General features: G+C 39.0%; 1 protein-coding gene across 7 annotated transcripts in view; it reads right to left on the bottom strand.

Annotated features, from left to right (window-relative positions):
- The window catches only part of ARHGAP42 (Rho GTPase activating protein 42), a 311,494-nt gene that overhangs the window by 93,303 nt on the left and 190,425 nt on the right, over window positions 1-27,766 (bottom strand). The window contains exon 2 of one of the 7 annotated variants that reach the window (XM_065528917.2): window positions 9,455-9,545. The exons of the other annotated variants lie outside the window; for them this stretch is intronic. Coding sequence (XP_065384989.1) covers window positions 9,455-9,514 — 60 coding nt within the window. The 5' untranslated portion in view covers window positions 9,515-9,545. The remainder of the gene's footprint in view (window positions 1-9,454; window positions 9,546-27,766) is intronic. 7 annotated transcript variants of the gene reach the window in all.

Here is a 27,766-nt window from a genome sequence, read left to right as displayed (position 1 = left end):
GTTAAATTCTTCAATAATTGAATTCTGTTTTAAAAATGAGAAGAAAAGGATAAAAAATGGAGATGGGATAGCAAGAGAGGAGGAGAAACACGAAAGTTGAAAAATTGGTAAGAATGAACAAAAATCAGAATGGAGAGAAGAGAAAGTTTCCTAAGGGTATGCTGACACCTGGCTCACAAGTAGATTTTTATTAATTCATTCATTAACTTGAGCTTTTAGTAAATACCCATTTTGTGACTGGTACTATGCTCAGTGCTGACCAAGACCAGGAGAACAACTACCAGTGGTTGTAAAGTAGTTTGCATACCAGAACTCCACATACAAATTCTACAAGGTAAGAATAATAAATCCTCATTTTATGAGCATGAAAACATTATCAAAGAAGAGAGAAGTAATCTGACCAAGGTCATAGAGCTTATGACAGGCACGGCAGATAATCAAAATTAAATCTGTCTGGTTCCCAGTTCCATGTTCCTTGCAAAGTAAAATGCAATCTAAGGAAGCAACAGATTAAATAAAACTACAGCACTTCATTTCCTCCAAAAAAAAAAAAAAAGGTGGAGAGGTGAGGTGGGAGATGAAGGAGAAAAAGGACAAAGGAAAGAAGAGAGGGAAGAAAGAAAGAAAAGTGAACAAAGAAAGAGATTAAGGAAAGAGGGGATGAGAGGCCGGGCACGGTGGCTCATGCCTATAACCCCAGCATTTTGGGAGGCTGAGGCGAGTGGATCATCTGAGGTCAGGAGTTTGAGACCAGCCTGGTCAACATGGCGAAACCTAAAAATACTAAAAATACAAAAATTAGCTGGGTGTGGTGGCAGGCACCTAAGGCTGAGACAGGAGAATCGCTTGAATCTGGGAGGCAGAGATTGCAGTGAGCAGAGATCACATCACTGTACTTCAGACTGGGTGAGAAAGCAAGACTCCATTTCAAAAAAAAAAAAAAAAAAAAAACATGAACCCAGGAGGCGGAGCTTGCAGTGAGCTGAGATCTGGCCACTGCACTCCATCCTGGGCGACACAGCAAGACTCCGTCTCAAAAAAACAAAACAAAAAAAGGAGATGAGAGAGGAAAAGTAGGAAGTAGAAGGGGTGTTGGGTATTTGTAATGCTGCTTTAAACCTTGTGAGAGAAAGAGAATGATGTTGAGAGCATATGACAGCATCTGCGATGATTAATACTGAGTGTCAACTTGATTAGATTGAAGGATACAAAGTATTAATCCTGGGTCTGTCTGCGTAAGTGTTGCCAAAAGAGACGAACATTTGAGTCAGTGGGCTGGGGAAGGCAGATCCACCCTTAAACTGGTGGGCACAGTCTAATCAGCTTCCAGTGAATATAAAGCAGGCAGAAAAATGTGAAAAGGAGAGACAACATCTTTCTCAGCCTACATCTTTCTCCCATGCTGGATGCCTCCTGCCCTCAAACATCGGACTCCAAGTTCTTCAGTTTTGAGACTCAGGCTGACTATCCTTGCTCCTTGGATTGCAGAGAGCCTATTGTGGGACTTTGTGATCATGTAAGTTAATACTTAATAAACTTCCCTTTACATATACATATATTCTGCCCCTCTAAGAGAACGCTGACTAATACAGCATCCAATTGTCAATCTCCTCTTGTAGCTATGGGAAGACAAGGAAGACTGGAATTAGTAGGCAGACAGTGTGTGGAGTGGCTACAAGCTGATGGCTCTGACATCAAGTTAGGAATAAAACTAGGGTTACATAACTCTGCATACCAGACGAGATATGTGGAAAATCACCCTGGGTGAATTTGAAGATTTCCTAATTAAAGTTACTGAAGCTTTTTTCCATGCCAAGCATTTGGATTTCTCTGCTCTTCTAGGATGACAAAGAACTTGGATGAACAAATATGAATTGATAAATTACTAGGCAAAACAAAGACTACTTAGACCACTTATAACAAGTACTGGATCTGACTAAAACTAACAGATGTATTTTTTTTTCTTATTCCTAAGGTAAAAACAATAGCAGTAGAAATTAAACTTTTATATTATATTACATATAATACTGCTTTAGTTCAAATTTCCAAGAAAACATTGCCTGAGGCAAAGCTTGCCTGCTAAAGCTTGGGGGGTGTGTGTGTGTGTGTGTGTGTGTGTGTGCGTGCGTGCACGCATGCATCTTGGACAGCAAGACTGAGGAATAGAGATGTGAGACAAGGAAGGAAGGTAAATACAAATGGTCTCAGCTGAGCTGGCCACAGCAGCATGAGGAGCCACCCAGCTACTCTACCTCTGTGGCACATCTCCATTCATGCTGTCCAAAACCAACACACCTTGGGGCTGTTCACTGGGCAAGCAAGCAAGAAGCAAGTTTATCTGCCAGTTCCTTCTCATAATTGATCAAAATTTACCGCATGGAACAAGATCAGTGTCACCTGGCCCCACTAGCAGTCATGGGAGACGCCAGAGCCCAGAGGTGACAGTACAGTACTCCATCCGCGGTCTAGACGTGATGGGAGGAGCCAATGTGCCCTGAAGCCTCTGCACCATACATGCTGCGGTTCCCACTGCAGCAGGAGTCTGCACTGGAGCCAGGCCTTGAGCATGTGAAAGGGATAAGATGTGATACTCCTAGTTCAGGGTGTTCTACTGAGCAAGACCAAAGAGCCCTGAAAGACATAAACTGGGCTCAATACCAATATAAATAGTCCTAAGATGTATATGAAAGTTAACATCTTTATTGAGTGTGTTATCTCTATGATTTTATGATAAGAAAAACAAAACATTTTCAAGAGCTTTGCAGGCTCATTCACAATCTTATTCTCTTGATCCAATTTTATATATTTTCCTATCAATAAGGATTTCTGGAAGATTATGCTTAAACTGACTCCCATCTTAAAGAGTGGAAAAATGAGGTTCATGGAAATTAATTATAGGCCACTCAGTCACAAGAGGATAGAATCTAGACTAAAACACAACACCTTTCTCAAAATCAGCATTAAACAGCACAACCGCTTAGTTTTAACATTTAAAGGAAAAATGACTGCCCCATTCTTCAAAGGGTTAAAGTGTTTTGGTCAACGTTACAGAATTAGCCACATGAGCCAATTCCAGGAACTGCCTTTGACTGAATATCTGCTTATGGAATCCCCATTTCTGCTAGTTTTATTAAAAAAGAAAAAAGAGGGTCTGTTCCAAGATGGCCAAATAGGAAGAGCTCTGGTCTGCAGCTCCCAGAGGGATCGATGCAGAAGACAGGTGATTTCTGCATTTCCAACAGAGGTACCTGGTTCATCTCATTGGGACTGGTCGGACAGTGGGTGCAGCCCACAGAGAGTGAGCCGAAGCAGGGTGGGGCATTGCCTCACCCGGGAAGTGCAAGGGGTTGGGGGATTTCCCTTTCCTAGCAAAGGGAAGTCATGACAGACTGTATCTGGAAAAATGGGACACTTCCGCCCAAATACTGTGCTTTTCCCAAGGTTTTAGCAACCAGCAGAAAAAGAGATTCTCTACCGTGCCTGGCTTGGCAGGTCCCACGCCCGTGGAGCCTTGCACACTGCTAGCACAGCCCTCTGAGATCAAACTGTGGAGCGGCAGCCTGGTTGGGGAAGGGGCATCCACCATTGCTAAGACTTGTGTAGGTAAACAAAGTGGCCACGAAGCTCAAACCGCAGATCAGCAAGACCTACTGCCTCTATGGATTCCACATCTGTGGGCAGGGCATAGCTGAACAAAAGGCAGGAGACAACTTCTGCAGACTTCAATGTCCCTGTCTGACAATGGTGAAGAAAGCCGTGGTTCTCCCAGCGTGGCGTTTGAGCTCTGAGAACAGACAGGCTGCTTCCCTCAAGTGGGTTTCTGACTCCCATGTAGCCTAATTGGGAGACAACTCCCAGTAGGGGCCGACAGACACCTCATATAGGCAGGTGCCCCTCTGGTACAAAGCTTCCAGAGGAAGGATCAGGCAGCAATATTTACTGTTCTGGAATATTTGCTATTCTGCTGCCTCCGCTGGTGATACCCAGACAAACAGGGTCTGGAGTGGACCTCCAGCAAACTCCAACAGACTTGCAGCTGAGGGACCTGGCTGTTAGAAGGAAAACTAACGAATGGAAAGGAATAGCATCAACATCAACAAAAGTACATCTACACCAAAACCCCATGTGTAGGTCACTAACATCAAAGACCAGAGGTAGATAAAACCACAAAGATGGGAAAAACCAGAGTGGAAAAGCTGAAAATTCTAAACACCAGACTGCCTCTTCTCCTCCAAAGGATCGCAGTTCCTCACCAGTAATGGAACAAAGCTGGACGGAGAATGACTTTGACGAGTAGACAGAAGTAGACTTCAGAAGATCGGTAATAAGAAACTTCTCCGAGCTAAAGGAGCATGTTCTAACCCATCACAAGGAAGCTAAAAACTTTGAAAAAGGGTTAGACAAAAGGCTAACTAGAATAAACAGTGTAGAGAAGACCTTAAATGACCTGATGGAGCTGAAAACCATGGCACAAGAACTTCGTGACGCATACACAAGCTTCAATAGCCAATTCCATCAAGTGGAAGAAAGCGTATCAGTGATTGAAGATCAAATTAATGAAACAAAGAGAGAAGACAAGTTTAGGGAAAAAAGAGTAAAAAGAAACGAACAAAGTCTTCAAGAAATATGGTACTATGTGAAAAGACCAAACCTACGTTTGATTGGCATACTGAAAGTGATGGGAAGAATGGAACCAAGTTGGAAAACACTCTTCAGGATATTATCCAGCAAAATTTCCCCAACCTAGAGAGGCAGGCCAACATTCAAATTCAGGAAATACAGAGAATACCACAAAGATATTCCTCAAGAAGAGCAACCCCAAGACACATAATTGTCAGATTCAACAAGATTGAAATGAAGGAAAAAATGTTAAGGGCAGCCAGAGAGAAAGGTCGGGTTACCAGCAAAGGAAAGCCCATCAGACTAACAGTGGATTTCTCGGCAGAAACTGTACAAGCCAGAAGAGAGTGGGGGCCAATACTCAACATTCTTAAAGAAAAGAATTTTCAACCCAGTATTTCATATCCAGCCAAACTAAGCTTCATAAGTGGAGGAGAAGTAAAAATCCTTTACAGCCAAGCAAATGCTGAGAGATTTTGTCACCACCAGGCCTGCCTTACAAGAGCTCCTGAAGGAAGCACTAAACATGGAAAGAAACAACCGGTACCAGTCACTCTAAAAACATGCCAAATTGTAAAGACCATTGATGCTATGGAGAAACTGTATCAATTAATGGGCAAAATAACCAGCTAACATCATAATGACAGGATCAAATTAACACATAACAATATTAACCTTAAATGTAAATGGGCTAAATGCCCCAATTAAAATACACAGACTGGCAAATTGGATACAGAGTCAAGACCTATCAGTGTGCTGTATTCAGGAGCTCCATCTCACGTGTAAAGACATACATAGGCTCAAAATAAAGGGATGGAGGAAGATCTACCAAGCAAATAGAAGCACAAAAAAAAAAAAAAAAAAAAAAGCAGGGGCTGCAATCCTAGTCTCTGATAAAACAGACTTTAAACCATCAAAGATCAAAACAGACAAAGAAGGCCATTACATAATGGTAAACGGATCAATTCAACAAGAAAAGCTAACTATCCTAAGTATATATGTACCCAATACAGGAGCACCCAGATTCATAAAGCAAGTCCTTAGAGACTTACAAAGAGACTTAGACTCTCACACAATAATAATAGGAGAGTTTAACACCCCACTGTCAATATTAGACAGATGAAGGAGACAGAAGGGTAAAAAGGATATCCAGGACTTGAACTCAGCTCTTCACCAAGCAGACCTAATAGACATCTACAGAACTTTCCACCCCAAATCAACAGAATATACAATCTTCTCAGCACCAGATTGCACTTATTCTAAAATTGACCACAAAATTGGAAGTAACGCACTCCTCAGCAAATGTAAAAGAACAGAAATCACAACAAACTGTTTCTCAGACCATAGTGCAATCAAATTAGAACTCTGGATTAAGAAGCTCACTCAAAACAACATGGAAACTGGACAACCTGCTCCTGAATGACTACTGGGTAAATAACGAAATGAAGGCAGAAATAAAGATGTTCTTCGAAACCAATGAGAACAAAGACACAATGTACCAGAATCTCTGGGACACATTTAAAGCAGTGTGTAGAGGGAAATTTATAGCACTAAATGCCCACAAGAGAAAGCAGGAAAGATCTAAAATCGACACCCTAATATCACAATTAAAAGAACTAGAGAAGCGAGAGCAAACAAATTCAAAAGCTAGCAAAAGGCAAGAAATAACTAAGATCAGAGCAGAAATCAAGGAGATGGAGACACTAAAAACCCTTCAAAAAAATCAGTGAATCCAGGAGCTGGTTTTTTGAAAACATCAACAAAACTGATAGACCGCTAGCAAGACTAATACAGAAGAAAAGAGAGAAGAATCAAATAGATAAAATAAAAAATGATAAAGGGGATATCACCACTGATCCCACAGAAATACAAACTACCATCAGAGAATACTATAAATGCCTCTACGCAAATAAACTAGAAAATCTAGAAGAAATGGAAAAATTCCTGGACATATACACCTTCCCAAGACTAAACTAGGAAGAAGTTGAATCTCTGAATAGACCAATAACAGGCTCTGAAATTGAGGCAGTAATTAATAGCCTACCAACCAAAAACAGTCTAGGACCAGATGGATTCACAGCCGAATTCTACCAGAGGTACAAAGAGGAGGGGGTACCATTCCTTCTGAAACTATTCCAATCAATAGAAAAAGAGGGAATCCTCCCTAACTCATTTTATGAGGCCAGCATCATCCTGATACCAAAGCCTGGCAGAGACACAACAAAAAAAGAGAATTTTAGACCAATATCCCTGAAGAACATTGATGTGAAAATCCTCAATAAAATACTGGCAAACCGAATCCAGCAGCACATCAAAAAGCTTACCCACCACGATCAAGTGGGCTTAATCCCTGGGATGCAAGGCTGGTTCAACATATGCAAATCAATAAACATAATCCATCACATAAACAAAACCAACGACAAAATCCACACGATTATCTCAATAGATGCAGAAAAGGCCTTCAACAAAATTCAGCAGCCCTTTATACTAAAAACTCTCAATAAACTAGTATCTCAAAATAATAAGCACTGTTTATGACAAACCCACAGCCAATATCATACCAAATGGGCAAAACCTGGAAGCATTCCCTTTGAAAACCGGCACAGGACCAGGATGCCCTCTCTCACCACTCCTATTCAACATAGTATTGGAAGTTCTGGCCAGGGCAATCAGGCAAGAGAAAGAAATAAAGGGTATTCGATTAGGAAAAGAGGAAGTCAAATTGTCCCTGTTTGCAGATGACATGATTGTATCTTTAGAAAACATTCTGGAACTAAGTAGAGTATAGGTAAGAATTTGATTACTTAAAGCACAAACAGTTATTTCTCTGGTGGTCCTGTATATAAGCTGTTCATAGGCACATTTCCCATGAGGAACACTTCACAGGGATGGCCATGGGTGCTGCGGCCCTGTGTGCTGGCAAATGATCCCAGATGCAATAAGGTCATCGACTGGTAGCAATATCAACAGTTAGAAAGGTGGGAATTGTAGAAAATATCTACTACTACCTTTTCAACAGCTATCTTAGCACTGCTTTGTCCTTTTTAGTTTGGGGTTGTAGATTTCAATGATAAACTTTCATTATCAAAATTTCACATTAAGTGATGAGGGCAATGAAAGGCTTAAAGGAAGGAAAGAAGAAGCAAAAGGTGCTGGCATTGAAAATGGTCAGCTTGTGAGGCAAACACGATAACCAGTGCATTATGGAAATCATCATAAAAATTGTCAGCTTGGTACTTGAAAGAGAGGGCTGGGTGGTAGAGATGCCACTTAGCTACTTTCAAGTCACATGGCTTAGTCCACGAACTTAATGAATCTCAATTTTCAGTCACAAAAATATACCTTTTCTTTTCATTTTACTTTACTGTGCAGTTTCAGCACTCAGTGAATGCTGATGTTTTGTTGTCCTTCACTATTGCTTTATAATCAATAAGTCCCTCTGTCACATCACATAAACATGACCAGAACACTTGCAAAAATGCAGTCTGTAAGTCAAGTCACTATCTTGTCTCTTGTGATATTACCCATGTCATCACTTGTACAGCTCACGGAAGTCAAGACTATGTTTATAACTATGCCAAGTCCGTGAGTGAGGACTGGTCATACCTTACATCATTAAATTCAAATATCCTGAAGAACTATTTGGCAGAATACATTCTGATATTTCTTTAAACTGTAGAAGTATAGCTGAATGAAAATTTTCCATTACTTTATTTTCGCTGGAATACAACCTGTCTAAAGTTCAAAATCCTCACTCTTAAACAATGCTTAATCTTTTCTTACTTTGGAAAGGATTGCAAAGAAAAAATAGCCATTGGTGGGTAAAATGTGAGATTAATTCTCAGGCATGGGGTGATTCATTATTTCCCAAGAATTACTTAACTAAAGTTTTTAATAATGAATTTATTGCAGTTTTGAGACTTAAAAACTAAGTCATGAAAATAACTTGTGAACTAGAGAAAACCTAAAATAAATATTTCTATCAATTCTGTTTACTGCTTGACTTGAGAAATAGGGTTCTTCTTTATGAAGGAATTTATCAATTAGAATTAGGAAAATTCCTAAAAGCTTAGTTCTGTGGTCACCAAAAACTCAAAACTAATTATTACTAATAATTTATCATTCTTTCTTCCAACTCTTAATACACCAATTAATACAAATTAAGTTTTAGGTATTATAATTTCTATAGATTTAAATAAATCTTCAAATGCAATTCAGTTTTATGTTGAAAAAATTGAACTTGAAATTTTCCTTTCAGTTAATTAAACTGAATAAGGCGACAATCTGTCCCGTTTGTCAATTATTTGTGATTTTAAGTTTCTCCTCACCTTCAGTCTTATTTATGGCTTTTCAGCCATTCGTTGTTGCCAAAATAAATACAAAGAAAAATTTTACCCTAACTTAATCAATTTTATTACTAACAATACTTGAAAAATAATTAGAAAGTTCATTTTAATGCAAAGGGTAAGAAGAAGCATTATCTATTCGTTCTTTCCTATACTTCAAATATTTTCTCTCCATATCATGAGGTCCGGCATCAACCTACAACAAACTGGAAACATTTAATGAAATTAACTTACAATAACATAAAGTTGAAATTTAAAACACTGAGACTCAAAAGCCCTAATTCTTTCTCTTTCTCAAAAGAAACAGACACACACACATAAATAAACACACACATCCCTAAATGTTTCTCTGAATAAGAATGCTGTCATTTCTCATAAAATGAGCCCTCAACTCTCCATGGAAATGACACTATTCAAATACTTCTGACATTCTGATGAATATATGATGAGCACCGAAAGGGAAATCCAAGGTGAAGGAAACAACTTACAAGTTCTTTTAGTCGCTTGTAAAATCGAAGTGTGTCACACGGTGACCACCTGTTCTCCATCTCCAGTGAGGAAGCAACAGAAGGAAATGGACTGAATCCAAGATATTTAGGTTAGTCAGAGAGAAGAATTTTTCAATTACTTAGTATATCGAATTCTACTTGTAGACATGAGGTAATAACAATTAATGAATGTGCCCAGGCGAGCCAAGGGTCTTCTTCCTGAGAGCTCAGTCATGCTGTACATGGAAAACCAGAATGAAAATGTGCTTTTATTTTAAGGGCAGGCAGCACTCAACAGCTAATGTATTTAGAAATTATGGTTACTGACCAGAAACCTGATATTTTCTTTAAGACTTTTCTAGAAGCATCTATAATGTCATCTTCACGGATGCCACTATCTTCTTTATTTGGTTCTAGACAGACATCATATGTAATCAGTTCTATTTGTATTTACAAGAATGGTTTCTTTATATCAAACTCTCTAAACAGAGGCCTAACCCACCAGATTTTACAGCGTGAATTAAAGGTAAGACCAGAGTGTCACTTTTTAGAAATTGACTTAGTATAACACCGTGGATTTTTTAGTAAATACAATATTCAAGAAGCAGACTGCTATTGATTATAATTTGATCCCATCAAGAGCTACCAAAGCATCTGGTCTTCAGAACAACAGATTTCTCTATATTTCAAAATGATTGCAATCATTTAGGGCTTTAAAATAGCTAAACTATTTTAATTAACACCCACATGATCTTCCTTAAGGTCTTGTTCCTTCTCCCTATTCATTATCCTATTTTAGTTAGAATAATTAATTTAAAATACAGTTTTTACTATTACATTTCTTTGTATAAACAGTTTCCAAAGCCACAGAATGAAACTCAAACCTCTTGGCAAGGCAAGCAAGGCTTTCCGTACATGTAGCACTTCCATGTCTTTTTCATCTCATCTCCAACACTTGGAACTTCGTATTTTATGCTCTACTAACACCAATGTGCTTGAAGTTCTTCTCACATACCATTACAATCTTTTGCCTACTATGCCTACGCTCTTTGTTTAGACAGCCCTCCTTTCCCCTGCTACCTCTCACTCATCCAGCAAGATCTGCCTCAAGTATCATATTTCCGGAGACTTGACTTCCACATTAGATCAAGTGCACTTTATGTCCACGAGGCACTTCATACCTACGTGTACCTCTAACTCAGCATTTACTATGGTATAGATATAAACTATCTGTCTCTATTGCACCCTTCAATAGTTGATGCTTTTGGCTGGGCATGGTGGCTCACAGTTATAATCCCAGCACTTTGGGAGGCCAAGGTGGGTGGATCACCTGAGGTCAGGAGTTTGCGAACAGTTTGACTAACATGGTGAAACTCTGTCTCTACTAAAAATGCAAAAATTAGCTGGGTGTGGTGGTGGGCGCCTGTAATCCCAGCTACTTGGGAGGCTGAAGCAGGAGAATAGCTTGAACCTGGGAGGCATAGGTTGAAGTGAGCCAAGATTGTGCCACTGCACTCCAGCCTGGATGGCAAGAGCAAGACTCCATCTCAAAAAAACAAAAAAAAAAGTTTATGCTTTTAAGTTATTTCCTATGACTTACTCATCTCTGAACCTGTAAGGATATATATATATATACATAAAGGTCTACCTGACATGTGGATGGTTAAAATAATGTTTTTAGACTGAACACTTTGAAGACTATAAAAAACAGAAGCAACTGAAGGGGGAGGAAGGACAAGGACAGAAAGACATAAGGAGCTTGTTATGGGCCACACAAACTTTTATTCCTGTGAACAAAACAAGTCTTCTGACTCTTCTGTGAATAAAAATCCTATGAAACATGTGCTTGAAACCCAGACAAAGCCATGTTTTTGGCAATGCTTCCCTTTTTCAAGGTTGCGTCTATCTCACATGCCTCAGAAAAATCATCTACTCAGTTGGTCCAGAAACAACCAAAATGCCAGGAATTACATGTGGACAAGGAAAGGCATCCCTGACTCATCTGCCTCAAGATGCTGAGTGTAACTCATTATCAAAACAACAGCCCCCTTGGAGAGAACCTCAGTAATGGCATGAAATGCCTGTGAAACAGGTGCAGCTCCCCAAGACTTGGAGTTCTCTCTCAAAACACATAGAACCCTCCCCCATGGCACTCTCAACACGACACTGTTTTAGCTACTATCCTTGATAATAACAGAATAGCCCATTCTTCAGTCATAAGGACTATGTGAGAATAAAACCTACCTAAAATTAATTAACTATTAGTCTCTGCCACAGGCATAGACTATAGGTTACTTGAAGCAGCACTTTAACCAAATTTTTATTTTAAAAACATTAATCTGCCTTATAATTTAAGAAAATAAATATTGTTGGGAATAGTAAGTTATATCTATTTGATATAATATAACGGATTATGAGTACAGCCTTTAATGACAGTCAAGCACTCTCATTCCAAATCCTGATTTCACCACTTAATATCTACGGGGTCCTTAAGAGGTTATTTCTCAGATTTCCTCATCTGTACAATGCGAATATCAAAAGTACTTAATGAAGCCCTTAAAAGGATGGAATGAGATAACTGCTTGTAAATTACTTAGTACATTTCTCAGCACATAAATACTCAATCCTCATGGAACTTGTAGGATAATATAGAAAGCCATTAAAAAACAACAACAACAACAACAACAACAACAATGAAACCATGAAAGGAAACAAACGCAACAGAACTTCTGAAAGATCACTGCAGCCTAGAACAGTTTGAGGAAGTCAAACTTCAAGCATCAGGAGCCAGCTGAGAGAGCTGAATATGTTGTAGACCATGAAGGGACATCTTGAGAGGCAGAAATGTGGACCTTCAAAAGATGTGGCTGCCTGAGGAAAACCTGCCCACAGATTCTTCAAAATGGCTGTCATCCAGATGCCTGCCCTGTTCATTAGTTCCTCTAAGCCTCGGCTAGTGACCTTCCGTGAGATTTTGTGCCTTATTTTTGGGTATTTGTTCTTTAACATTCCATTGCTTTCCTGACTTCACTTCTGACAGAGAACACCAACCCTGCCTATCGCCTACGGTGGCAAAGTCCAAAAGACGTGCCCTGGGTTACCTGATACCATGACCCAGATCCAAGAAGCTGGTCTCTAAAGAATGGTTAGGACTTGGGAAGGTAAACAAGGTGGGTCAAGAGTTAAGGATATATGAAAACTAGCACAAGCCCGTGAGTGAACAAGGAGCACTGCCAAAAGTAGAAAGAGACAGAAGAGAACACAGAAACTCTGTCAGTTACTAGTCTGCCTCTCATCTTCCAGAGAAAAAGAGTTTCCGATCTTTAAATACCTATAGGTTAATAGAAAGAAAGGACTAGGTTAAATTAGAAAACCAGGGTGTCGAACAGATCACTTATTAAATGTGCTAAGATGGGAAAACTCATTTAACCTCGTTGTCTTAGTCTGTATGGCTATACCAGAATACCACAGACTAGGTAATTTAGAAAGAACAGAAGTTTATTTCTTACAGTTCTGGAAGGTGAAAAGTCTAAGATGAAGGCAGTAGGAGGTTTGGTATCCTGGGAGGACTGCTTCAAGGTGGCACCTTGATGCTGCCTCCTCCATGCGGAGGAACTCTGTGTCCTCATATGATGAAAGGTACAAAAGGGCAAAAGGAAAGGACTCTCTCAATCAAGCCCTTGTATTATGGCATCAATCCATTCATGAAGATGGTACCCTCATAACCCAAACGCCTCTCAAAAGGCCCCACCTGTCAACATTATTGCATTGGAGATTAAGAATTGGGGGAGACACATTCAGACCATAGCACTCTTTAATCTTCATTTATTTCTACTGTAAAAACAAGATTATAATCATCTTGTCTAGCACAATCACTTTAGTGATTCACTAAATATTCACTGAACACTTATTTTGTCCTCTGAGTGTGCTACGTAAACATGACTTATGTTCCAAAGAAGCTAAGCTTAAGTAGAGGAGAGGATATAACACATAAATATCTACAATGTGAAGTACAGAGTACAATAGTTAATGCCACAAGAATTTCAACAAGATGCTTTGGAACTCAGAGGACAGATTAGCTTCTGCTGTAGTGATACTGAAACTACACTAGGAAACAAATGAGAAAATACACAAAAAAGCATCACACCCAATAGATTCTAACACACAATGACAACAAGGTGACAATGGAACCATGTCAGTGCCACTGTGACCATCACCACCATTACTTTACCAGTGCCTTTCCACCTATCCTGGAGAAGGTGCTCTTGTTCTTTCTACAGCATTACATGTTCTTCAAGAACCATATTAAATCCCTCTTCCTCTAAAAAGAGTATTAGAATCAATTATTTTATTATCTTAAAAGGCAAATTATCTGGAACAAGTTGTTATTTTAAGCCTTTTTTAACAATAAAAATGGGAAACTGGTTTCCTTTGAACAACAACATCTTTTGACATGTCATAAAGTGAATGGCAATTTACTTTTTTCCATATGCACTTAGAAAATTTTAGCTAACTGGCCAAAGAATTTTAGGAATATACACATAAGTACATATAACCCCCAGCCCACATACACATCCCCATATCCCCCACTTTGTTTTAGGTTAACTAGTCCATTCTTTCCCAGGCAACACTTTACAAATCCCACTTTTCTCCAAAATGAAAGTCTGAATTCTCAATTTTGGCACTTTACAAGAAACGAAACTGTCAGTCATTGACAAGTAGCGGAAGTTTTTTTCAGGGCCTGAAGATACATGTCAAGCTAAATTCTGGAAAAGCATTTTTTTTTAAAGGAAAGGCTGTTTTTCATGACAGTCAAAGATATTACGCTGTAATTGATGTTTGGGGTGTTCTGCTTCACAGTCAACTGTACCTTCTGATGTGAAATACTTACCTATCTGTCTGTATTTAGCCTTCCACCGTGAAGAAGGTTCCGCTACTCTGAAAACAGCCTTTTAAATAAATGAAACAATTTTTAAAGAAAATACAGGGCTTGAGCGGGTAACAAAGAGCATTCTTAGAAACCTCCTTGCTGCCAGATGGGTTCTCCAGAAGCGGGAATGGATAGAGGTAGAGATAAACTGTAACGCAGGGAGGAAAAGCCCAGGCTCACTCAGTGGGGATCTCTGGAGCTAGCACTGCCTGTGACAGTTGTCTCCTAGTGAGCTTAAATGGCTGGGCCTTTCTGCTCCTGCCCCTATCAACCACTAGATTTGGGCTGTCTGAATTATGGCCTGTGTCAGGAAAGATGTGCCCTTGGGGAGGCAGCTTTCTGCAACTGAAGAGCCCAGGAGGAGCTGATAGCTGCAGACTGTCCGCAGTCATCCTTGTGAGTGGCAGGAGTTAAAAGGCCATCCTGAAGGGAAACTCGGGTTGGACATCTCTGTGTCCATCACTTAATGTCACACAGTTATACTGCACGATAGCTCACATCTTGGTCAGATGAATGCTTCAAATGAAATAGTTATGATTACCATGTAGGTACTTCAAGGATTTTTAAGCTAGAAAGACCTAGAGAAATCACTTAACTTCACTTCAAAAAGTAGAAAATAAAGATGAAAGTATTTGATTCAAGTAGTTTAGATAAAGGTTATGAGAGGGATCTGCAAATCTCAGAGGAGATATCATGGAGAATGGCATTAGACCTCATTGGTTAGTTGTACATGAACCAGCCACAGGAGGGACAGCTATGGAGAACCAGGGCTGAACTTCCACTGACCCTGGACCGAACAGTTCAAGAGCAAGGATGATCCCACTCATCAATGCCATCTCCAGTACTCAGCATGGTACTGGGTCCACAGTAGAGATGACAGAATGTTCAGTAAATAACTTAATGCATAGTATTTTCTGTATACTGGAAATGCATTGAACATAAAGTTTAAACCTAATTCAATGTTCCTCCTATTACATTTGATTTCTTCTCAAAGAAGTTAAAGGACTATTGGAATCTTACCAATATTTACAGTACCATCCTGAGTACTGACATGCATTGATAAGTGAGATCATTTCATGTCAGTACTCAGCACAGTATCAGGTCCATGGTAGGGATGACAAAATCCTCACAAACACAGCTTCGTGTTAGTTCTTCGTAATTTCTAGTGTTCTTCTTTTAAACTATCCAATTTAACGAAGCACAGAAAGAGACCGCCTTCATTTTAAATCAAGAAGGGTCAACATAAAGTCTAAACCTAATTCAGTGTTCCTCCCACTATATTTGATTTCTTCTCAAAGAAGTTAAATGACTACTGGAATCTTGCAAACATTTACAGTCTTATTGTTAATTTAGTCTTAATTTGGTCAGTTAGTAAAGAGATGCACTGATGAAGAGTCATTTCTTACAATTAACTTGCACATTAACTAATACATCAATTATTGTAATAATAAGTAACCTCCAAACAGGAAGAGGGGCATCACTGTTCTAAGTAAAATTAGTCCAGATACAAAAGCTAATTCTTTGTGATGATTATAAAAATTAGAAGGAATAAAGAGCTATTTCTAAATCTCGTGATAATTTCTAAACAAAGAGATAGCAAAGAAAAGATCTTTCTAAATAACTAATAATGTACAAAACTAAGCAATCGGAGAACCCTGGAGTTTGAAGAAAACTAAGAGAAGGTCATTTAGTCCAACTCTATAAAGACGTGTATTGTTTCCCACAGATGGTTAATTAGCCTTTTCAGGAATTTTTTTTCATACACTTATTCAAGGAAGTCTGTTCCCTGTATGACAGTTACACTTTTAGATTGAAACAAATCGATGAAATTCTTGTTTTTAAAAATGCAAGCTGTGAGATAATAACTAACAATTGGATAATACTTCAGATTTCACAAAACATTTTGCAGTAGAAATTTCATTTGAATCCTTCAAAATCTAAAGAGACAGCTATGAACTCTGCTGTTGACTTGCCCAAGGTTATCCAATCATAAAGTCATAAAGACTTCAAATAAAAAATGTAGACCTTGGCTTCTAAAGGTCTGAGCACATCCAAGAGATAGCACCCACTGAAAGAGGTAAATAAAGCTCAACTTGTCCTCTCGGCTGCAAACGTAGCTCATCAAGTATTGCTTAGGACACAATGCAATTACAGGGAAATGCTACACTTCTTTTCCCACAGCACTTAGTTCTTTCTGTGAAAATCTGAAGAGGATTTACATTAGGTAATTCAATCTCTGTCTACCTTAACTTATAATTTCATTTTGGTACCAGTCATCTTATTTTGAAATATTTTATTATTCATTCTTGCAGTTGCATTCATGTATGTGCAATAAAATTATAAAAATTTGATCTGAAGTTAACTTGGGAATTATAGCTTCTAGACAAAGATCTGTTTCTTTTGTTTCTTAAAATTAGCCAACATATATATAGTATTTGATAAATCAATGACAAAACATGTTAAATAAATGTTCAAAAATATACTTTTGCAAAATCTCTTTATTAGACTTTAGAATCCATTTCAAATTTATACAGACACATAGTCAACAGCAAATAATTGGTTTTAAAACTGAAAGAAATTATAAAAAGCATCTGCTATTCCAGCGAAAAAAAATGGGATTTAAACTGATTCCATGATAAATGGAATTTGACTCTTTGCTTTGCACATTTTTTAAGGCAGCAAGGGAAGCGCTATATAAATAACCTAAAGAAATTGTTGACAAGGAAGATTCTTTAAGATTCAACAGAAAATCAACTCAGTGTAATAAACCAATACACTTAGTTCCCTAAACTTTCTGGCTCTAACTGAGATATCCAATAGAGGCAGCCTAGTATTTTAACTGTTTAACTTAATTTGTCCCACACCCTGTCAGGCATAAAGGGAAAGTAAGTGGCTGCTAAACTGTTTCCTTCCCTCAAACTAGTGCCACAGGGAGTAAGGCTTTGGGGTGAGATCAGCATATACATGCCAACTCCACTAAATACTATCTCCCCAACCTGTGACCAAATCAGGCCATTTCTGGATGTTGCCAGTTCTAACCTGGCAACTGGGTACATGCCACATACTCAGTGGGGAAGAAAAGGTATTCTGAGGTTAGTCTCTCCCTGCAGCCACATCTCACGCATATGGTCAGGAAGGAGCAGGCAGGGAGAATGGACTGGATTCACATCTGCAAGGACCCTCCCCAAAATGATACTCAATTCAAATATTTCCTATTTTCACTGCCATGTGACCACCCAGGCTCTCTATCTACTTTTGCAGATACTCTGGAGGAGAGTACCCAAGAATAATTTGAAAGTATTCTGAAATATGAATGATAAACTTCATTATAGTAAAATCATATAGGAATAAAAGACTGACAGGGGAGTAGACGGCGGGGCAGTGGGGGATGGGGTTGTGGGGGCACGGAGGCAGGAGAAAGTACCTGAACTAAATATCAGGAAATGTGCTACAAAGCTCTGCTTTGCTTCACCAATGATATTTTCATGCTTGTGACATCATCATTACATGATTTAATTTTGACTCTTATTTATCATTTTCTACCATTTTGCTAGTCATTGAGTCCTTTTGATGTCTTTTGAATTTATTAGATTTACAGTATTGTTTATTAAAATAAATTCCTAGCTACTAAGTGTTCACCCCCAGATAGTAAATAAAACAGAGTAAAAGAAAGAATGCTACACTGAGACCTTAGATTGAATTTTGGAACAGTTAAGAATTGAAGGACTGATGTGGCTTGTTCTAAACCAACAGCAAGAAGAACAACACAAAAATACTTCACTGCTTTTAAAATAGTTTTATTTTTAAATTACTGTAGTTGCTACTGATTTTGCTGAAACAGTAACTTGAGCAACTCAGTGACTAGAAAAAAAATCAGCTGACAGCAATCCCAGACTGATAGCTTTTTTGTTATGAAACTACACAGAGAAATAATGAGAATCCAATGGGAAGACCACATACGTTGCCACAATCACACAGTACAAATTAAAAGAATGAGTGGGGGAAAATCCAGTGTGTAAGGTCTTATTCTAATTATGCCTAAGGTAGCATGATTCATAAAATGAATTTTGAGGATGAACACCATGCACAAACTGTTGTCCTAATTGTTAAATTCTAGCATCGAATTTTTCAGCATTGTCCAGACATGATAAACTGTCCTGGATACCATCTTTTAAAAATACACTGCAATATGAGAACCACATTCACCTCTGGAGCTATTCTAGCACCCAATAAAGACCCAGGGAATCCCCCTACTTTCCTTCTTGAAGACCCAAAGCACTAAATCTGTCCCTATTTCTAGTATATTTCATTTGCAGTCTTCTCTATAAAGTTCTCCAAAAAAGGCTTCTAAACCCTTTAGTTTTCAGAATTTTACAATTAATAACACAACAGATATTATATATAACAATATTAAGATTTATACTGTGTTAAGGTCAGGCATGGTGGCTCACATCTGTAATCCTAGCAATTTGGGAGGCCAAGGTGTGTGGATCACTGGAGGTCAAGAGATCACAATCAGCCCGGCCAACATGGTGAAGCCCCATCTCTACTAAAAATACAAAAATTAGCCAGGCATGGTGGCGGGCACCTGTAATCCCAGCTACTTAGGAGGCTGAGGCGGGAGAACTGCTTGAACTCAGGAGGCAGAGAATATAGTGAGCCAAGATCACACCACTGCACTCCAGCCTGGGCAACAAGAGCAATACTCTGTCTCAAAAAATAAAAATAAAAAACAAAAACAAAACAAACAAACAAACAAAAAACCACATTTATACTGTGTTGTTCTGTGCCAGGCACAAGGAATATAAAAAATGAATAATCTGTCCTTTAATAGCTCAGTTGAAAGGTGAACACTGGCATTTAAAAGATAAATTACAACCCAGCTTGAGGCTGTGTGTTGAAAGAGATGGGGTTCAATGACTGTAAAAGTCCACAGAAAATCCAGGATAAGCAGCAGTCTGGTGATTCCAACTCAAAAGATCATTTTGAAATTGAAACAAAGAACAATACAAAAGATAAATGCAATCAAAAGCTGATTCTTTGAAAAGATAAATAAAATTGATAGAACATTAGCAAGATTAAGAAAAGAAGAGAGAAAATCCAAATAAGGTCAATTAGAAATGAAATGGGAGGCATTTTAACTGACACGACAGAAATATAAAAGATCATTCAAGGCTACTATGAACACCTTTATATGCATAAACTAGAAAACCTAGAGGAGATGGATAAATTCCTGGAAAGATACAGCCCTCCTAGCTTAAATCAGGAAGAATTAGATACCCTGAACAGACAGATACCCTGAACAGAACAAGCAGCAAGATTGAAATGGTAATTACTACCAACAAAAAAAGTCCAGGACCAGACACATTCACAGCTGAATTCGACCAGGCATTCAAAGAAGGATTGGTACCAATCCTATAGACACTTCCACAAGAGAGAGAAAGAAGGAATCCTTAAATCATTGTATGAGGCCAGTACCACCCTAATACCAAAACCAGGAAAGGACAAAACCAAAAAAGAAAACTACAGACCAATATCCCTGAAGAACACAGATACGAAAATTGTTAAAAAAATAAATAAATACTGGCTAATCGAATCCAACAACATATCAAAAAGCTAACCCACCATGATGACATAGGTTTCATACCAGTGATACAGGGATGGTTTAACATTCACAAGTCAATAAATGTGATACACCACATACAAATAATTAAAAACAAAAATTACATGATTATCTAAATAGACACAGAAAAAGCATTCAACAAAATCGAGCACCCCTTTATGATTAAAACTCTCAGCAAAATTGGCATACAAGGGACCGAGCTAAGTGAAATAAAAGCCATCTATGACAAACCCACAACCACCATAATAGTCAATAGGAGAAAAGTTGAAAGCATTCCCTCCGAGAACTGGAGCAAGACAAGGATGCTCACTGTCACCACTCCTCTTCAACATAGTGCTGGAAGTCCTAGCCAGAGCAATCTGACAGGAGAAAGAAGTAAACGGCATCCAAATTATAAAGAGGTAGTCAAACAGTCACTGCTTGCTGATGATATGACTGTATACCTAGAAAACCATAAAGACTCCTCCAAAAAGCTCCTGGAGCTGATAAAAGAATTCAGCAAAGTTTCTGGATACAAAATCAATGTACACAAATCAGTTGCTCTCCTACACACCAACAGCAACCAAGCTGAAAATCAAATCAAGAACTCAACTCCTTTTACAATAGCTGGAAGGAAAAACAAACAAACAAAAACCAACAAAACAACTTAGGAATACACCTAACCAAGACAGTAAAACACCTTTACAAGGAAAACTACAACAGTGGTGAAAGAAATCATAGACAACACAAACAAATAGAAACACATTCCATGCTCATGGATGGGTAGAATTAATATTGTGAAAGTGACCATACTGCCAAAAGCAATCTACAAATTCAATGCAATTCCCATCAAAATACCACCATCATTCTTCACAGAACTAGAAAAAACAATCCGAAAATTCACATGGAACCAAAAAAGAGCCCACACAGCCAAACCAAGACTAAGCAAAAAGAACAAATCTGGAGGCATCAATTATCTGATTTCAAACTATGCTGTAAGGCCATAGTCACCAAAACAGCATGGTACTGGTATAAAAATAGGCACACAGACCAACGGAACAGAATAGGGAACCCAGAAATAAACCCAAATACTTGCAGCCAACTCATCTTTGACAAAGCAAACAAAAACATAAAGTGGGGAAAGGATGCCCTACTCAACAAATGGTGTTGGGGTAATTGGCAAGCCACATGTAGGAGAATGAAACTGGATCTCACCTTATGCAAAAATCAACTCAAGATGGAAGAAGGACTTAAATCTAAGACCTGAATCTGTAAAAATTCTAGAAGATAACATTGGAAAAACTCTTCTAGAGATTGGCTTAGGCAAGGATTTCATGACCAAGAACACAAAAGCAAATACAGTAGAAACAAAGATAGATAGCTGGGACTTAATTAAACTAAAGAGCTTTTGCATGGCAAAAAGAACAGTTAGCAGAGTAAACAAGACAACCCACAGGGTGGGAGAAAATCTTCACAATCTGAACATCTGACAAAGGACTAATATCCAGAATCTACAATGAACTCAAACAAATTAGCAAGAAAAAAAAAATCCCAGCGAAAGTGGGCTAAGGACATGAATAAAAAATTCTCAAAAGAAGGTATACAAATGGCCAACAAACATATGAAAAAATAGTCAACATCACTAACAATGAACTCAAACAAATTAGCAAGAAAAAAACAATCCCATCAAAAAGTGGGCTAAGGACATGAATAAAAAATTCTCAAAAGAAGGTATACAAATGGCCAACAAACATACAAAAAAATAGTCAACAACGCTAACAATGAACTCAAACAAATTAGCAAGAAAAAAACAATCCCATCAAAAAGTGGGCTAAGGACATGAATAAAAAAATTCTCAAAAGAAGGTATACAAATGACCAACAAACATATGAAAAAATAGTCAACTTCACTAATGATTCGGGAAATGCAAATCAAAACCACAATGTGATATCACTTTGCTCCTGCAAGAATGGACACAATCAAAAAATCAAAAAATAATAGATGCTGGCAAGGATGCGGTGAAAAGGGATCACTTCTACACTGCTGCTGGGGATGTAAACTAGTGCAACCACTATGGAAAACACTGTGGAGATTCCTTAAACAACTAAAAAGAAGAACTACCATTTGATCCAGCGATCCCAATGCTGGGTATCTAGCCAGAGGAAAATAAGTCCCTACGTGAAAAAGATACTTACACACACGTTTGTAGTAGCACAAATTACAATTGCAAAATGGTGGAAGCAACTCAAATGCCCATCAATCAGCGAGTAGATAAAGAAACTGTGGTATATATATACAATGGAATACTACTCAGCCATAAAAACGAATGATTTAATAGCATTCGCAGCAACCTGAATGAAATTGGAGACTATTATTCTAAGTGAAGTAACTCAGGAATGGAAAATCAAACATCATATATTCTCACTCATAATTGGGAGCTAAGCTATGAGGATGCAAAGGCATAAGAATGACCCAGTGGACTTTGGAAACTTAGGTGGAAAGAGTGGGAAGGGAGTGAGGGATAAAAGACTACAAATTGAGTGCAGTGTATACTGCCTGGGTGATAGATGCACCAAAATCTCACCAATCACCACTAAAGAACTTACTCATGTAACCAACCACCACCTGATCACCAATAACTGATGGAGATAAAAAAAAATTAAAAGGAAAACATTTATATTGTGTTGCTCTGTGCCAGGCACTAGAGATATCAAAAATGAATAATCTGTCCTTCAGTAGCTCAGCTGAAAGATGAACACTGGCATATGAATAGAAAAATTATAACCCAGCTTGAGGTTGTGTGTGGAAAGGGATGAGGGTTCAATGACTGTAAAAACCCACGAAGAATCCAGGAGAAGCAGCAGTCTGGTGATCTGAACCCAAAAGATTTTCGTTTTTAACTTTATTCCTTTTGCCAAACAACACTCTCACCTGAAAACCATAATGAGGACAGAGAAGAAATGATAAAAGAGGAAAACTTCAAGAGATGCAAGGGAAACATACAGTGGAGAAACTGGAAGAGGGGAGGAAATGGTGATTATGGACAGTGAAGAAAGGTAAGAACAGAGTAGATGAGGCAGGGATGTGGCAGCTCATAGGGTATAGGCATGGCAGGCAAAGTAGATGTTACAAATAACAGATGTGGGTGTGGGAAGAGGAATCAGAAAAAAAAGAAATGACAACATCCAATTTTGCCACCTTCTGTCCCAAGAGAAACCCACAGTGACACTGATGAGTACTATCTTTTGCCAACAGACAAACAAACAAAACCCACCAAATAAAGAATGAATGTCCTTCCCTGAAGGGTTTTACAATTAGAATCTAGCCAGAGAAGATGGGTGGTACAGGTGGAGAAGTCCACATGTGCAGGGAACTGATTGACAGTTAAGCACAGACAGCGAGACAGATTATTTAACCATTCTGTTATCTCTCTAGTCACTCAGTACTTCAAAACCCAGGGATAACCCCCAAATAGAAAGGACCGCATTACTCTCATCAGAGATGTGGACACCAAAAAAGTGATACAGAGCAGTGCTTCTAAAACTTGTATTATGCATCTGAATCAACTAGGGGTCTTGTTAAAACGCAGATACTGATTTGACAAGCTTGGAGTGGGACCAAAGATTCTGCATTTCTAATCAGATCCTAGTTGATGCTGCTGGCCCCAGACCATATTCTTTTGAGGCATTATTAATTTTTTATTAAAATATTATCTACCTCAAACTAAACCACACTAAATATTTGTTCATGTCTTCTTTCCTTGAAAAAAACACACATATATTTGTTCACGTCTCCTTTCCTTGACTAAGCTAATCTCTAGAAGGGTTTTTCCGATGTTATCTTCTAGAATTTTTATATACTTTATATATATATGTAACCCCCCCAAAGAATAAGCTTGTCTCCTTGTGCTTTAAGCAAGTCCGTGGAGGCATCTTTCATTTGATGTCAGGAAGCAGTGTTATAATGGGTGCAGACAGGATTTTAAGTAGAACATGTGCAAGATAAAATGAAAACATAACATAATTCGGCAGGGAAAGGATGCTCTTGCCACTGACTTACTCATTTCTCCTCCTCTTCCCTTTGCTCATTTTCTAATCTCCACATATCCCCTGGGATCAGAGCTACTTTTATGATCTCAAATGAGACAATGTGGGTATTTCAGTTTAAGTTAGAAAGAAAGCACTTACTTTAGGAAACCACTTTCCTTTCCCTCACCCACAAACAAATGAAATTACATTTTTAAAGCAGGTCCCTGGGAGAAAAAAATTGCTGGGGAATCTTTCTAAGCATTAGTAATTGGACCACAGTTTGAATGGTAAGGGTATAGAGTACCTTTTCCCTCCTACTACTGCATGGAGAATGGGTGACTGGGCAGAGACGACCACCCAAATCATATCAATATAACCCAAAAGGAAACAGTTGGAAGTGAGGCCTAAGAAAAGCTGGAAATAGCAATAGAAGGAATGGGCCAGGCGTGGTGGCTCACGCCTATAATCCCAGCTACTTGGGAGGCTGAGGCAGGAGAATTGCTTGAACCAGGGATGCGGAGGCAGTGAGCTGAGATTGCGCCATTGCACTGCATCCTGGGCAACAAGAGCAAAACTCCGTCTCAAAAAAAGAAAAAAAAGAAATAGAAGGAATAGGAAATTGGCATTTATTACCATTTTTGTGCCAGACATTCCCATATTCATATGTTAAATCTCACAACACTTGAGAAGGACAGGTAACACCTCTTTTTTTTTTTTCTTTTTTTTGAGACAGAGTCTCGCTGTGTCACCCAGGCTAGAGTGCTGTGGTATGATCTCGGCTCACTGCAATCTCCACCTCCCAGGTTCAAGTGATTCTCCTGCTTCAGCCTCTCGAGTTGTTGGGATTACAGGCATGTGCCACCACGCCAGGCTAATTTTTGTATTTTTAGTAGAGACGGGGTTTCACTATGTTGGCCAGATTGGTCTCGAACTCCTGACCTCATGATCTGCCTGCCTCAGCCTCCCAAAGCGCTGTGATTACAGGCGCAAGCCACCACGCCCACCCTGGTAACACCTCTTAACTGTCACAACAGTTAAGGAGTTGTCCTGAAGTCATCAAGTTCACACACAGCACAGCCAGGATTCATACCAAGGTCTCCTTGACTTAAACCCTGTGTTTTTTCCTCTGAAACAACTGAATCTCTGGAAAGCCAGACTCAAGACACAGACAAATCTGAGGTAGGAATTTTACAGAAGACATGAGAAACCATAGTCTTTCGTTTACAAGTATGAAATGCTACTGATCATTAAAGAAAATGTAATTAACAGATTCTATCCTAGAAGTGTAATACACAGAGTAAACTTACATGAGCAAAGAAGTATAGTAAAGCGCACATGGCCACATAAATTTGATTCCCGTAGGAGTCTTGTATTTCAAGGCATAAATTAAACCCCAAATTCCCCAGAGGCTAAGTAAGGTAAGCAACATAAGAGACAAGAAAAGATATACAGGGAATATTTTAAGTGTCACTGCATCTGAGCTTTAGTTTTCAAAATGGAACTCTATTGTTTCTGATTTGATTTACTTCCTAGAACATCAAGAAAAACAACAAATACTATTTAATACTCCAATTCTAACAGATTTTTAAAAATATAAGAATTTGGCTTTAAGAAACAATACATCTCACAATGAGCTCACCAGTCTTACCAGCTGGGACCAGTTAACCACATTTACCAAATAAGGCAAGTTTTTTCAATGCCTGAAATCTTTCTACAGTGAGCTCACTTCACTTCTCACTGGGTTTCTACAGTAATTGTAGAGGTCATCTCTCCAACTCAGAGTCCGTAAATCACCAGGCTCTTGATGCAAACGTGGGTTGCATGGTCTCTGGAGAGCATTAAATTTGGCTTCAGATTATTACTGGCTGTATATAGAAGAGAAAGACGTAAAATCAACTCTAAATACAGAACAGTAAGAAGCTGTATTAAGCAAAATCTATTAATAAAGTCAGTGAGCTGTTTACTATGATGAATATAAATGGCAGAGCTTACCAGATTTCTCTCAATATATTTGTCCAGTTGCAAATATATCGCTTGCTCTAGGGCTGAGTCTACACAAACATACCCACAAATTTCAATAATGTTGGCTAACAAATGAGTTCACTTATCTGCACAATCCCAAGGAAACAAAAGATTTTTTTCTCTTTTTAATTGGCTGATTTTGTATAGTGTAAAAACAATGCATACAGACAAATCTATGATGAGATTCACCACTTTCTTACTTAAAATAACAAATGTTGTTGGGAGGAGGGTCGTCCACCATGTTTAGCAGTTCTGAAAACTAAATAAAAGCATGTGATTGTAAAGTGTTTTTACCTGACCTTCTCTTAAATATTTAAATACGTTCAACTACAGAAGCAAAAAGGATTCTTCGTTTTTCTCTTCTATATTGCTTGTGTGCTAAGCTATAGCCCTAAACTAAGAATGTGCAAATTTTCTTCAAAGGTAAAAGGTTTCCATGAAAATAAAAATACTTGAAATAAAAATTTGTGGTGTCTGTGTTAAGAATATTATTTTCAGCCATGAATTTGTTCAAGGTCAAATTCAAGTTACATCTTGCTGTAAATTCTGTGGTTTTCCAACATAGGAAGCCAAATTATCAAACACATGTTATTAAGTTTATGCTATCTGAAAGGTATTTTGCAAAGGTAAGGACTGAAATTGGTTTCAGGTCTTAGTCCAGCGGTGAGCAAATTTTTCCTATAAGGAATCATTAAGTATTTTATCTTTTGTGGGCCACATGCTCTCCTACACAACCACCCAACTGTGCTCTTTCAACAAGAAAACCACCATAGAGAACACATAAACAAGTAAGAGACACTATGTTCCAATAAAGCTTTATCTATGGACACTGAAATCTGAATTCTACAGTTTCCGCTTGTCAAAAAATGTTACTCTTCATTTACCCTCTTTTTTTTTTTTTTTTTTTTTTTTTTGAGACGGAGTCTCGCTCTGTCGCCCAGGCTGGAGTGCAGTGGCCGGATCTCAGCTCACTGCAAGCTCCGCCTCCCAGGTTCGGGCCATTCTCCTGTCTCAGCCTCCTGAGTAGCTGGGACTACAGGCGCCCGCCACCTCGCCCGGCTAGTTTTTTGTATTTTTTTTAGTAGAGACGGGGTTTCACCGTGTTAGCCAGGATGGTCTCGATCTCCTGACCTAGTGATCCGCCCGTCTCGGCCTCCCAAAGTGCTGGGATTACAGGCTTGAGCCACCGCGCCCGGCCTCATTTACCCTCTTTATGTTACTCTTTAACTACCCTCAGTTGGCCCTGTCCAGCCACCCCACCACCCTGGACATGGCCATATCCCTCTGCCACACCCCAGGCCCTGTGAAGGGCCACTGAGAGGAGCCCACTGTGGGATGGGGTTGACTTCTGCTGCCTGCCTGGGTATCTGGGCCTGGCCACCAGCCGTGTTCTTCATGTGTTTATTTCATTTGACCACTGAAGTGGTGGGTCTTATCCTTCCTGTCTCGGCCGAAAGTGACTGAGGGCTGCCTCACTGCAAACCCTCCCCCCAGTGTCAGTGATGGTCATCCTTGGCTCAGAATGACCAGGGGCCAGCAAGTGTCTCACCAAGGTCAAGGGGCAGGTGCAGGGGTGGCAGGGATGGCTCCGAAGCCAGAATTGTCTTAAACTGCAATGTCCTTTTCCATCCCCACCCCTAGCCCCAGCCCTAGCCCAGTCCTCCTAGGAGCAGGACCTGATAAAGCAGATGGTGGGGAGGCTGGGCACCGGGTTACTAACTCCAGTACGT

The sequence above is a fragment of the Macaca fascicularis genome, chromosome 14 (genome assembly GCF_037993035.2).
Source record: "Macaca fascicularis isolate 582-1 chromosome 14, T2T-MFA8v1.1".
In the NCBI taxonomy this organism is placed as follows: domain Eukaryota; kingdom Metazoa; phylum Chordata; class Mammalia; order Primates; family Cercopithecidae; genus Macaca; species Macaca fascicularis.
This window is presented reverse-complemented; position numbering and strand designations above follow the sequence as displayed.